General features: G+C 42.2%; 1 protein-coding gene across 1 annotated transcript in view; it reads left to right on the forward strand.

The window, feature by feature from the left end:
• The window catches only part of TMEM64 (transmembrane protein 64), a 54,037-nt gene that overhangs the window by 15,671 nt on the left and 24,787 nt on the right, over positions 1 to 13,579 (forward strand). The window contains exon 2 of the mRNA XM_011937201.1: positions 13,073 to 13,562. Within this exon, the coding sequence (XP_011792591.1) occupies positions 13,073 to 13,562 (490 nt within the window). The remainder of the gene's footprint in view (positions 1 to 13,072; positions 13,563 to 13,579) is intronic.

Consider the following 13,579-nt stretch of genomic DNA (forward strand, 5'->3'; position numbering starts at 1 on the left):
TAATGGTACCTTTTAAAAAATTAAACAGGCTTTTAGTGGAGTCAACACAAGATATGCATGTAATTAATCATCATCTTCATTCACAGATTGAAAAATAAATATTAACTTTCTTGAATTTTTAAAATTCCTTATTGTGTTTGACATTTATTACCTTTGAGAGAAGAAACTATTTTTTCTACCGTTTAGAAGTCATTGTTAGACACAGTTAGTGTTAGTCATTGTTATTTTCTTTTTTAAAAACGTATTTTGCAGAGATGGGGTCTCACTACGCTGTCCAGGGTGGTCTCAAACTCCTGGTCTCAAGTGATCCTCCTGCCTTGGCTACCCAAAGTTCTGGGATTACAGGTGTGAGCCACTGCACCTGGCCACTTTTTTAATTACTGTCTTTAAAACTCCCTTATAAAATATACATCTTACATAACTGATCCTTTGCTTTCCATGAGGAAGTATTTCTCGTGGCTTCTTGCTCTCTGTGGTGGTTGAATTAATTACCTGGTAAGTGGGTCACGGTGATTGGCCTAGGTTAGTCTGTCAGCTCTACACTCAAATCTTCCAGGTACTGGGCTATTCCAAAGTTCCTACTGGCAGCAGAGAGTTATTTGGCTCTCACTCTAAGGTCCATTCTCCATCAGCTCTATCAGGAATATTGTTAAAGTTTTGACCTTCATTTGACTGACCCACATCTCTCTCAACAGTTCAAAACCTAGGTGGTGAGGAGGTATAATTTATTAATCCCCTCTTACCCCAATACTGTGGAAATGTATTATGCAAGTTTTTGTTTCCCATATGATTTGTGAGCACAAAATGGTGAATCAGAGAAATTCCTGAAACGCTGCAGCCAAAGACTGTTTAATGTTGCTATAAAGAAAGGGTAAAATTTCTGTCCAAGGGAAGACATTTTTTTCCAATTTATTTTTATTTAGATGGAGTCTCACTGTGTCACCCAGGCTGGAGTGCAGAGGCATGATTTCGGCACACTGCAAACTCCACCTCCTGGGTTCAATCTATTCTCCCTACCTCAGCCTCCCAAGTAGCTGGATTACAGGGGCCCCCCACTACGCCTGGCTATTTTTTGTATTTTTACTAGAGACTGGGTTTCACCATGTTGGCCAGACTGGTCTCGAACTCCTGACCTCCGGTGATCCACCCACCTCGGCCTCCCAAAGTGCTGGGATTACAGGCGTGACCCACTGCACCAGTCTTTTTTCAGTTTAAACCCCATATGAAAGTTATCCTTCCAGTCAAAAGGAGTAAAATGTAACACCTATCTTACTCCCACCCACTCCATACTTTCCTTCCATCCCCTATGCAGTCTTAACCAAGGGCATACCACAAAGGCTGTAGTCCAATCCAAGAGACGCAGAGGGTTCACGGGCTGTAAAAACAGAAAGGCTAATGAGTTATAAATATTTAGCAATGAGGATTAAGGAAAGCAACTGCTTTGGATATACTATTGACAGAAATTATATTGATGGGAAAATTCAAAATCTGCAAAAAGATAAATAAGCGTTTGTACTTAATAAAGATTTGATTATTTCAACAGCCCTGCAAGAGTCAAGAACATCATACAACTCAAGAAGAGTGTCATCAGAATCAAGGCACCTGAAGAAGAAAAACATTCAAAGGAGGAGAGATCAGAACAGAGACTATTCCTTAAGTATTCTTGGCTAAGGGCTCCATAGTTGCTAGACAGAGAAACTGGAAGTTAATTTCAAAGCTTTCATGTAAGTGTTTAATATAATTGGTATCAACTTACTCAAATATATTTATCTTTCCATTTTATGGCTTCCACCAGTCTCAATTTATCAATTTTTTATAGTTGTTATGAAGTCTCTTAGGTACTGGGGGTCAGGGGACAGGGATCCTACACTTACTGAAGTACACGGAGGCTAGAAACACCACAATTTTATTTTAACTTTTATTTTAGGTTCAAGGGTACATATGCAGATTTGTTATATGGGTAAAGTGTGTGTCATGGAACTTTGGTGTACAGATTATTTAGTCACCTAGATAATAAGCATAGTAGCCAATAGGTATTTTTTCTGATCCTCTCCCTTCTGCAACCCTCTACCCTAAGTTAGGTACTGGTGTCTGCTTTCCCTTCTTTGCGTCCATGTGTTCTTATTGTTTAGCTCTCACTTATAAGTGAGAACATGAGGTATTTTGGTTTTCTGTTCCTGCGTTAGTTCCCTCAGGATAATGGCCTCCAGCTCCATCCATGTGGTTGCAAAGAACATTATCTCATTCTTTTTCATGACTATATAGTATTTCATGGTGCATATACACCACATTTTATTTATCAAGTCTACCATTGATGGGTATTCAGACTGATTTCCTGTCTTTGCTATTTGTGAATAGTGCTGCAATGAATATATGCATGCGTGTGTCTTTGTGGCAGAACAATTTATATTCCTTTGGATATATACCCAATAGTGAGATTGCTAGGTTGAATGGTAATTCTGTTTTATTTGAGGAATCACAACACTTATTTCTACAATGGCTGAACTAATTTACACTCCTCCCTCTCTTTTCTTCACAACCTTGCCCGTATCTGTTACTTTTTGACTTTTTAGTAATGGCCATTCTAATTGACGTGAGATGGTATCCCACTGTAGTCTTGATTAGCATTTCTCTAGTGATTAATAATAGTGAGCATTTCTTCATATGCTTTTTGGCCACACGTATGTCTTTTTTTGAGAAGTGTTCATGGCCTTTGTCTATTGTTTAATGGTGTTGTTTACTTTTTGCTCGAAAATTTGTTTAAGTTCCATACAGATCCTGGATATTAGACATTTGTCAGATGCATAGTTTGCAAATATTTTCTCCTATTTTGTAGGTTGTCTGTCTACTCTGTTGAGTTTCTTTTGCTGAAACACCACAAGTGACTTACAGCCAAGGTTCTGATACTAAGAGTGGGTGCAATGAGTTCTGCAACCACTGGAAGTGGGTTCAGCACCCCTAGAAGATTCCTTAGGAAGGTTTGCTCCTATCTGAGTGGACTTCATGTTACACATTTTTGAGGTATGACTGCTGAATGACCATGACTGGGCCATCTCTTTTTCTAGCTGTAAAGACCTAACTCATGACACTGGCAAGAAAATGATCTAAAACTTTACATGGTATCGGGAGAACCCGCTCCCAGTGTTTAACATGGGTTCTTTTCTATTTCCCAAGTGTCTCGGCTGGGTTGAGAAATAAAGGGAAAGAGCATGAGAGAGAAATTTAAAGCTGGATGTCCGGGGGAGACATCACATGTCGGCAGGATCCGTGATGTTCCCCGAGCCATAAAACCAGCAAATTTTTATTAGTGATTTTCAAAAGGGGAGGGAGTGCATGAATACAGTGTGGGTCACAGAGATCACATACCTCACAAGGTTATAAAATATCACAAAGCAAATGGAGGCAGGGCGAGATCACAGGACCACCAGATGAGGTGAAATTAAAATTGCTAATGAAGTTTCGGGCACACATTGTCATTGATAACATCTTACCAGGAAACAGGGTTTGAGAGCAGAAAACTTGTCTGACCAAAATTTATTAGGTGGGAATTTTTGTCCACCTGATAAGCCTGGGAGCACTATAGGAGACCGGGGCTTATTTCATCCCTTTGGCTTCGACCAGAAAAGACGGAACGCCTTAAAAACGGGCAGTCTATAAGCCTACCTTCAGGGCACATTCTCTTTCTCAGGGATGTTCCTTGATGAGAAAAAGAATTCAGTGATATTTCTCCTATTTGCTTATGAAAGAGGAGGAATATAGCTCCGTTCTGTCTGGCTCACCGGCAGCCAGTTCAAAGTTACCTCTCTTGTTCCCTGAACATCGCTGTTATCCTGTTCTTTTTTAAGATGTCCAGATTTCACATTGTTCAAACACACATGCTCTACAAACAATTTGTGCAGTTGATACAATCACAGGGTCCTCAGGCGACATTCATCCTCCTCAGTTTACAAAGAAGATAATGGGATTAAGAGATTAAAGACAGGCATAGGAAATCACAAGGATATTCACTGGGGAAGTGATAAGTGTCCACGAAATCTTCACAATTTATTTTCAGAGATTACAGTAAAGACAGGTGTAAGAAATTATAAAAGTATTAATTTGGGGAACTGATAAATGTCCATGAAATCTTCACAATTTATGTTCAGAGACTGCAGTAAAGACAGGCATAAGAAATTATAAAAGTATTAATTTGGGGAACTGATAAATGTCCATGAAATCTTCACAATTTATGTTCTTCTGCCACGGCTTTAGCCAGTCTCTCCATTCGGGGTCCCTGACTTCCTGCAACAGTATGGTTTGTTGGTGGAATAAGATTCTTTGAATTCGTAAACACTATAGTATTTCATTTATATTATGGAACATAATTTTAACATCCTGGACTCCTTCCCTTTCTCTTATTCCCCATATGCCATCATTCCAAGTAATCTTGTTATGCTTTAGACATTCTCAAGTTTATTTCATCTTTCCATAAATGGGTTGCAGTCTATTTACTCTGTCTCTTGGACATGTGACATAATCTACCAAGTGTTTCCTTCCCTGAATGGTTCTTAAAGTATGGTCCCAAGACCAGCTGCACCAGTATCACTCGGGAATTTGTGAAAAATGCAAATTCTTGCTTTCCAAGGCCACACACCAGCAGAATTAAAAACTCTGGGAATGAGGCCCAGTAAACAGTTCTTTGTAAAGCTCTCCTGGGAATTCTGATGCATGCTCAAGTCTGCAAACCACTGTTAGAGGATGGCATATTTGTTGACATTATTTGCCTGGCTTCCAATAGAGTACATAGAGGTGCATTCTATGCATGTGTCCTCAGAACAGCTTGCCACTTCCCAAGCCCATTGCACCTTTTCACACTTCTGTGCTTTGGCACTTTCTGTGCCTGAAAGGCTATTCTACTCTCCCACTGTCTGCTCAAAACCTGGAAACAGCTTAAATCCTTTTGAAATGAGTAAGATATAAATAACTGTATACTTACCCTTCAACACGCAGCTCAAATATCATCATGGCTGCAAAACCTCTGACTCCCAGGCAGATTTAGTTATTCCTTCTGACAGTGCTGTCACTGTAATTAACACTTTGTGGTGCAGTTGTTTAGGCCTTCTCACACGGAAAGATGGATTCTCGAGGACACACCTCCAATGTATACTTTAAAACGCTGGGATCATAGTAGATGCCCAACAAGACATTTTTGAGTAAAAGCTTATTTGCTGGCTTAGCAGGCAAGCCCTTCTCTTCCTGTGCTTTGTTTTTCACTCCTTTTTTTCAACTGAAGATGAAGTTTCCCCTCTTCTTCAACTGAGAGCACAGGTTTGGGAGCGAAGGTTGTAAAAAGATTAGGTCAGTCACATTAAGCCTAGAGTTCCACAGAGTAGATTCTTCCTCCCTAACTCGTATCTTATAAATGAAACAAATAATCTTGATGTAAATCCAGATTCAAGTTCAAATTCTTAAAATTTTCTCCAATCATAGATTTTATTTAAGTCTTGATTAATGAGAAGAGTTAAAAAACCATACATATTTAATAAATCTTGAAAGACATTATTCTGGGTATATATGGCTAAAAAGTAATGAATTTATTCTGTGAAAGTAATCAATATAAGTTCCTAATCATATTTTCTATACTAGTAAACAAAGGTTCATTGGTAGTAGAATATTCTGAATTTTGCTTTTTCTTACATTTTTAAACAAAAATTTAAAGTGGATAGTTTATACTAGTTTTTCTCCTTAATATCCTATATGGTGGTAATTAGTGTAGTGGCTAGACTGAGAAGTACTTTGTGTGTATATCAACTTGTATGGTAAGATAAGTATAATAACAGTAAGGTTTGGCATTTTCATTCACTGTTATAAATGAACAACAGTTTTCTTTTTGGAATTCTGAAATACTATTTCCCATGAAATTGAGACTAATGGAAACTGGAAATACCAAATCTTCTGACTCTTCTGGACTGGAAGTCACATCTGCAGAGTTAACCTATAATTTTTCATTTTCTGGCTGGGGGTGGTAATTAGCTAAGCAATTACTTAGCTAATATGAGTTGGTGCTTCCCCTTTCTCTACTAATCTTTATATGTTGCCTCCACCAAGACTCACTTCTTTGGGTCAAATATGCAGTGCGGAGCAGTGTGAGAGGGAGACTGGAGAGATTCCTCAGGGCAGTGCATACTTGGTGAAGCACGGGTAAGTGTGTGAACACGAGGCTAGCAGATCAAGACGGATGAGACTGCAGCATTTCCCACTACAACTGTAACCTTGCATGGGATAGTTGTCCAAGATTGGTTATTTTCACCATTAGCTCAGAGTATCAAGGACACCTTCAGTTTCAAGTGTCTAGTTAACACATCTGAGGAACAGAACTAGGAGCACTATTTAGAAATGGCCACCCATCTGGAGTCATTGTGCTTTCCCTTGCCATCCTAAACCTTTCAACACCACTCTGATGCATGCACCGCACAGGCTCTGTAATGGAGTTATTGGTCTTTTCTCCACAATTGGATTGTACTCCCTGAAGGCAGGAAATGCCTTTGATTCATCTTTATATTCTCAAAAGAGTCTAGCTAAGTATATACCCTCGTTATACTCTTCTTGAACAAATAAGCTGCATACCCCTCATTCAGGAAGAATTAGTTGCTAACAGTGAAGAGCAATTTCATACAGGGTCCAAATGTACTTATTTAAATTACAGATCTTAAGCAAGTCAGAAAAAAAGGCACTTGTCTTCTGTAAAATGCACCAAAAAGGGTCTACAAACTATTTGCCTTGCTAGCTGAAAAGCCTGTTGAAGAACAGCATTGTTCTCCTGAAGCCACCATTTGATGCAATGCACTTATACTTTCATTTCCTTTTGCTGAGGAGTTATTCACTGAGGGATGCCTGGCTTATGTGTTTATGTGCTTCAGAGTTTCATGAAGAATTCAAAGCTTCTGGTTAGCCACTGTGGCTCACATCTGTAAACTCAGCCTTTTGGGAGGTCGAGGCAGGTGTATTGCTTGAGCCCAGGAGTTCTAAAGAAGCCTGGGCAACATGGCATAACACCATCTGTATAAAAAATACAAAAATTAGCCAGGCAGGGTGGCATACATCTGTAGTCCCAGCCACTCAGGAGGCTGAGGTGGGAGGATCACTTAAGCCAGGAGGTGGAGGCTGCAGTGAGTCATGCACATGCCACTGCATTCCAGCCAGGGTGACAGAGCAAGACCCTGTCTCAAAAATAAAAAAACAAAATAAAATAAATGAGTCAAGCCTTCTGGAGTCCTATTACAAAATAAACCAAATTATAATTTTGAGCCCAGAACTCTAAAATCTCCCTTAATTAAAGATTTTAATGGGAGCCAGAGAAAAGCAAAAACACAGCAGGCCACCAAACCCAGAAGGAAAGGGGACTCCAATTGCATTTGATAAACCACTTACATGAACAACAATAAATCACAGCAAACTAATTTTAACAGTTAGCTTCAACAACCACATATCAAAACACATTTAATGTTATGGGTGCACTTTAACTGAAGCTAATATTGTACAGTACATGGAAATTCATAATTATAAAATAGCAAATTTAGAGTTTGGAGAGTGATGTACCATTGAATTCATTTTTTATAGTATCTTCCCATTTCCATTTAAATGTGATTACTTAATGCTTGATTGGATTTTTCTCTTCTCATTTTCAGTCCTCACAGATACTAACAAAGTACTACATCTAAGTCAGAAGTATAGTGGCAAGTCTATAACAGGCAGCCTGGAAAAATTTGCTTATTGTATAATTGACACCTGAAGAGCTGAGGAGATAGATTGGTTCTTATTTTTGATCAGGAAAAATCACAGAAATGAAGCCCCAGGCTATCAAAGGGGAGAGAAAAACTACCTGCCACTCCCCAACTACATTAAAATAAATTCTGAAATGACAGAATCTGTTACAATTAGAAATAAGCAGTAGAAAATTTGCATTCATCTCTACCTCTTTCCTTTGAATCTCAGAGGAAGCACTGTCTCTCCCCTGCATCTAATCCTTCTCCTAATATCTTAACCACATCCTCTTTCATCTCCTTTACAACCTGGCTTCATAACATTTCCTCCCTTCTCTTCCTTAATGCTCTCTTCTCTCCAGCCTTCTTTACTTCAATCTATAAACACACTGGAATCCTTCAGTTAGAATGTCCCCATCTTCCTCACCCTGTATTACCTTCTAGCTATCACCCTTTTCTTCCTTTGCATCCAAAATCATTAAAAGTGCTATCTAAATTCACTCTTTTATAGTTACCTTTCATTCACTCTCAAACTGGTGCAATTTGTCTGTTCCTGAAAGTACTTTCCCTAAGGCCCTAATGGCTACCTTTAAAAGAAATATCTAAGAGACACTCATTGGTCCTTCTCTCATCTTGGGTCTTTATCTTAGGTTAGTAGTGTCCAATCTTAGTAGTGCCCAATCTTTTTCTTTTAGAAATAAAATAAAATAGAGAATTAAAGGCTTCTGGAGCCCTATTACAAAATAAACCAAATTTTAATTTTGAGCCCAGGACTCTAAAATACCCCTTAATTAAAGATTTTAATGAGCGTCAGAGAACAGCAGGCCACCAAACCCAGAAGAAAAAGGGACTCCAATCACACTTGACAAGCCATCTTAACATTCCATCTTTCCATCTTAACATCTTAACATTCTCTCTTCCTCGGACTTCTAATATAACAGTTTCTGCAGATATCCTCATACTTCCTGAATTTACATTTGAAATCTGCTTCCACCACTTTCTCTGTGTGGCTATGGGTGAGTTATATCAACTCAAGTGATGGTTGTACTGCGCTTGTCAGCCTCTGACCTGCCCCTGCTGTAACAAAAGCAGGCAACAAAAGCAACTGTAAATAGAGTCTAATCAAGGAAGTATTAAAAGGGATGACAAAGCATCAGAAAACCATAACTAGAGCTGGGAAAGAGTTGGAAACTTGGTAAATAAGAATTTTGTTCACAAAATTGAACCACTGCCAAAACCATAGTGAAAGTCAATTGGGAAGGGATAAACACCTTGACCACTTCTCACTTGTACTATCCTCCAATATTCTGCTGGTGCCTCTCACTGGTCAAGCCTAACTGGAAATTCAGACCCTGGTGGAGGCTGAGTGACACCGTCTCTAGAGGCCAACCTCCTGAGACACACAGCAAGCCAGGGAAGGGTAGACACTGAACCTGGAGAGAGGACACCAGAGAACAACCAGCACTTGAGCACACTGCCCACTGCTCTTTCCTTCACTTAAAAAATATTTACCGTGACAGGGACTATTCTAGGGAATCAGAGTACAGGGGTTCACAAGACAGGAAAGGTATGTACTTTCATGGTATTTCATTCTGCATAAGGAAGACAGAAAGAAAGGAATAAACAAGGCAATTTCAGGTGATGATAAGTGCTATGAAGAAAATAAGGGGTACCAGGAACCCGATGTAGAAAGGGCAGTCCTTTAGATGAGGGTAATCAGGAAAGTCATCTCTGAGGAGATGACAGGAGAGCTTAAAATGAACAAGAAGGAGGAGACCAGGCTTTCTCAGAGTCAAGGGCAGTGTGTTCAAACAAGAAAGATTGGCAAGGGCACAGTGCAAATGTCCCGAGGAAGAAACCAGCTTGACTCATCCAAGGGAGACACAGGAGGCCTGGGTGGCTGGAACATGTGAGAGGGAGGGTGGCAGGAGGTGAGGTAGGAATGTCAGGCAGAGGCTAGATCATAAAGGGCTTTGTAGGCCAGGCAGGCAGTTGGGTCTTTCCTGAATGCAATACAAGGGTTTTAGGCTGGTTGTGGTGGGCTGGTAGATGTGGATTAAGACACATCTGATGTCCAACTGTAAAATATAACTTTCACAATTCTGGGAAAAATAAATTGTAGTGGGATGAGAGTAGAAATATCCCACTACATACAGCTTGCACTGCCCTACCAGAGGTCCCATACCCAGGAAAGCTAAATGATGTTTCAGGTACGAGTGACACTGTTTAGAGCAGGATGAGCACCTGACCCAAGAGTAGCTCATTTCCAGGTTGGCTAGCAGCCCATGAAGCGACTTACAGCTAAGAGCTCTGAACTGGCTTACATTCTTCTGAAATACAGACAGGATAAGAAGTGGATTAATCAGCCAGTTGGTAGTATGAGAATAAAGAGGCAGCAAAAAGCAGAGACACAATGAGAAAGAAATAAGAGAGTAGCTTATGCCTAGGCTCCTAACAGCTACTCATATACCCATATAAACACTTGCTCCTTCCTTTTTTTTTTTGAGACAGAGTCTCACTCTGTCGCCCAGGCTGGAGTGCAGTGGCCGGATCTCGGCTCATTGCAAGCTCCGCCTCCTGGGTTTACACCATTCTCCTGCCTCAGCCTCCCAAGTAGCTGGGACTATAGGCACCCGCCACCTCGCCCGGCTAGTTTTTTTATATTTTTTAGTAGAGACGGGGTTTCACCGTGTTAGCCAGGATGGTCTCGATCTCCTGACCTCATGATCCGCCCGTCTCAGCCTCCCAAAGTGCTGGGATTACAGGCTTGAGCCACCACGCCCGGCCGCTCCTTCTTTTAATTAGTCTCCTGAGATTCTCTTTCTTACAAGCAAAAGAGTCTAACAAGCACATTGGTGTTCACAAGTTTTCCTCCTTAAACCTCTTCTTCTTATGCACATTAGCCAGGATGACAAAGATCTGCTCTGGTAACAAAACTCAAATCTCAATGGCTTAAAACAACCAAGGTTTACATGTCCCTCATGATGTGACTGGGGCTCTGTTCATCATCTTCCCTCCAATACCAAGACTGACAGTGCATATGCTCTCTGGAACATTGATGATTGCCATGGCAAAGAGAAAAAGAGTTCTGGAAGGTCTTGCATCAACAATTAAATGTTATGCTAACAATTAATTGGGAGAACATGTCATGTAGTTCAACCCCATCACAGGGAGGCCAGGGCATGCAATCCTGCTATATTCCCGAAAGAGAACAGGAAATATTTACATTTCTTCAAGATGGGCCCATTACTTATTTAATCTAAGGAGCAGTGAGCCTTCTTTAAATGTTTGTTGAATACACAAATGATTGCCGTTTGTAGGGGGAAAATGAAGGCAGGAAAACCAGACAGGAAATATTTGGCACACCTATCACCATGCACTGATTCATAACCATGGTCTTAATTGCTGCCTATACACCAATGTCAAAATTTCTAGGAGAGATGCCCCATTTAATTCCATATCTATATTTTGAACCACCTACTGGAACAGCACATTTGGATGTTATCATAGACACCTCAAGTCTCATGTATCAAGAGTGAACCCTATCTTTCCTACAGACTTGTAGTCGCTTTCTTGGTCAATGGCCCCATTATCTGTTACTTCAAATAAGAAATCCAGGTGTTATCCTTAACCCCTCCCTCTCTTCTGAAAACAAATCAGTTGCCCAGCTCCTCTTTAAACGTATCCCCATTCAACTAACACCAGGACCATTATCCTACTTCATGGATCCTCATAGCTTCTTGCCTATGCAATTTTGTCTGGTTTTCCTGCCTTCACTTTCCCCCTACAAACGGCAATCATTTGTGTATTCAATAAACATTTAAAGAGGGCTCATTGCTCCTTAGATTAAATAAGTGAAGCGCCCATCAGAAGAAACTCAAAGCCTAAACAAGGAGACAGTGATGTAAACAAAAAATTACAATACAATGGGACAAACGTGATAATGGCCATACGGAAAGTAGCCTGGGAAAGGAAAGGAAAGACCAAATTGAGGGTGATGGTGATGGGAAGGTAGTGTAGGACTGATATGGTTGGATTTGTGTCCCTGCCCAAATCTCATGTCAAACTGTATGTAATCCCCATTGTTGGAGGAGAGGCCTGGTGGGAGGTGATTGGATCATGGAGGTGGAGTTCCCATGAATAGTTTAGCACCATCCCTCCTTGGTACTGTTTTACCAAAGTAAAACTTTAGGTAAATGCTATAGGAGCAGTAAGAGCTGCTCCTCCGTGTGAGTCACAAGGCTTGGAAAAAGGAGTTGAAGGATGCAGCACTTGCCTGGCATCTAGTAGGGACTCTACCTGACTCAGTCTAACCAGGGTGGATAGAAGGGAATGGCATGGAGGAGCAAGCAGGAGGCTGATCAGCAAGGACTTAAGGTGTCCTGATCCGTTACTTGTCAGGCAACTGGATGGAAGGTCATCCTCTGAGATATCAAACCCAGAAGGAAGAGTTGGTCTATGGGGGATCACACTTTTAATGAGGGATACAATCACATGGTTAACATTTACTGAAGAGTAATTTCAGGCATAGTGCTAATCGCCTTACTTTACTATTTTGTTTAATCCTCACAACACTCTTATGAAGCAAATTGTACCATTATCTTCATTTTGCAATTTAAAAAGAAACAATGAGATTCAGGGACTGACGGTTTGACCAGTTACTAAACGTGATTTGCACCTGAGCCCAGGTTGATCATCTATCTACCAAGCTCTGCTGAGTTTGAGCTGCCTGCAGGAATTCTGTCTGGATGTGTCCACAGGCTGCACCACAAGCTGGGAAGTGTGGGCAGAGACATTGACTTAGGGGTCACTGCTTATGGGGGGCACGGCAGGATCAAAGCTGTGGGCCTGGATGAGATGGCTCAGGGAACTCTAAAAAGGAAGAAGGCAAGAGGACCTGGGGAACACTAACCTTAAACAGGCAAAAAGAGGAAAAGAAACCAGCGAATGAGTTTGAGAAGCTGCCCTCTGAGAAAGCGAACCCTTAAGAAATGTCCTTCAGTGAATCTTTTTCAAATGCCCCTAGACCAATGCCTGGCACTCGATAAAGGACCTCTGGAGTCAAAAGGGGCGTTCTGTCAAGGGGGTGGGGGGACTTTATACCTAATTTTTCCAGCTCCTAAAGGACCAAGCGATATGAAACCCGCAGGGTGACCTCGCTACCTGGGAGGTAAGTCTGAGACAGGGAGAATAGGGTCAAGGACAATAGCCAAACCCTCCTCAGAACAGGACAAGAACGCTTTCCCCAATTCGACAGGGTAGCGGCGGATGTGAGCGCCACTCACAGCTGCCCGCTCCAATAAGAGGTTAACTGCGGAAACGACCTGGAGGGAACCGGCGAGAATCCAAGCAGCTCACCGACTGGGGTCGCCTGGGTCCGAGAAGGGGAGCGCGCGCCCTGACACGCAGGCATGCGCACGCCTGTGGGAAGTCAGGGAGCGCGCCCCTGCCAGTCGCCCCGCCCTCCCCAGAGCTCCTTCTGCCCTCCCAGCAGTTTCCCTCAGCAGCCCTGGGCCTCTGCTGGCCCACGCAGACGCCCCGCGACCCCTGCAGCCTGGCGGGCAGGCGTCACGGGGGCGGGACCAGAACACAGCCCGCTCCGCCCCGAGCGCCCGCGGCCCCGCCCCCTCAGGCCGACAAGGGGCGGGCACCGCCGGAGTGGGCTCCGTGGGCGCTGGGGCGGGAGTCTCCTCACTCCCGCCTGGCAGTCGCTCCTCCGCTGACTGGGCGCCCTTTTCCAGTCTGTCTCCCACCCCCTGAGCGGACGCAGGGAGTCGAGGCCGGGCGAATCAGGCGCCATGAAGGGCAGCTGCCTAACAGGCGCCGCGGCGGAGGGG

The sequence above is a fragment of the Colobus angolensis genome, unplaced genomic scaffold (genome assembly GCF_000951035.1).
Source record: "Colobus angolensis palliatus isolate OR3802 unplaced genomic scaffold, Cang.pa_1.0 Scaffold16, whole genome shotgun sequence".
In the NCBI taxonomy this organism is placed as follows: Eukaryota; Metazoa; Chordata; class Mammalia; order Primates; family Cercopithecidae; genus Colobus; species Colobus angolensis.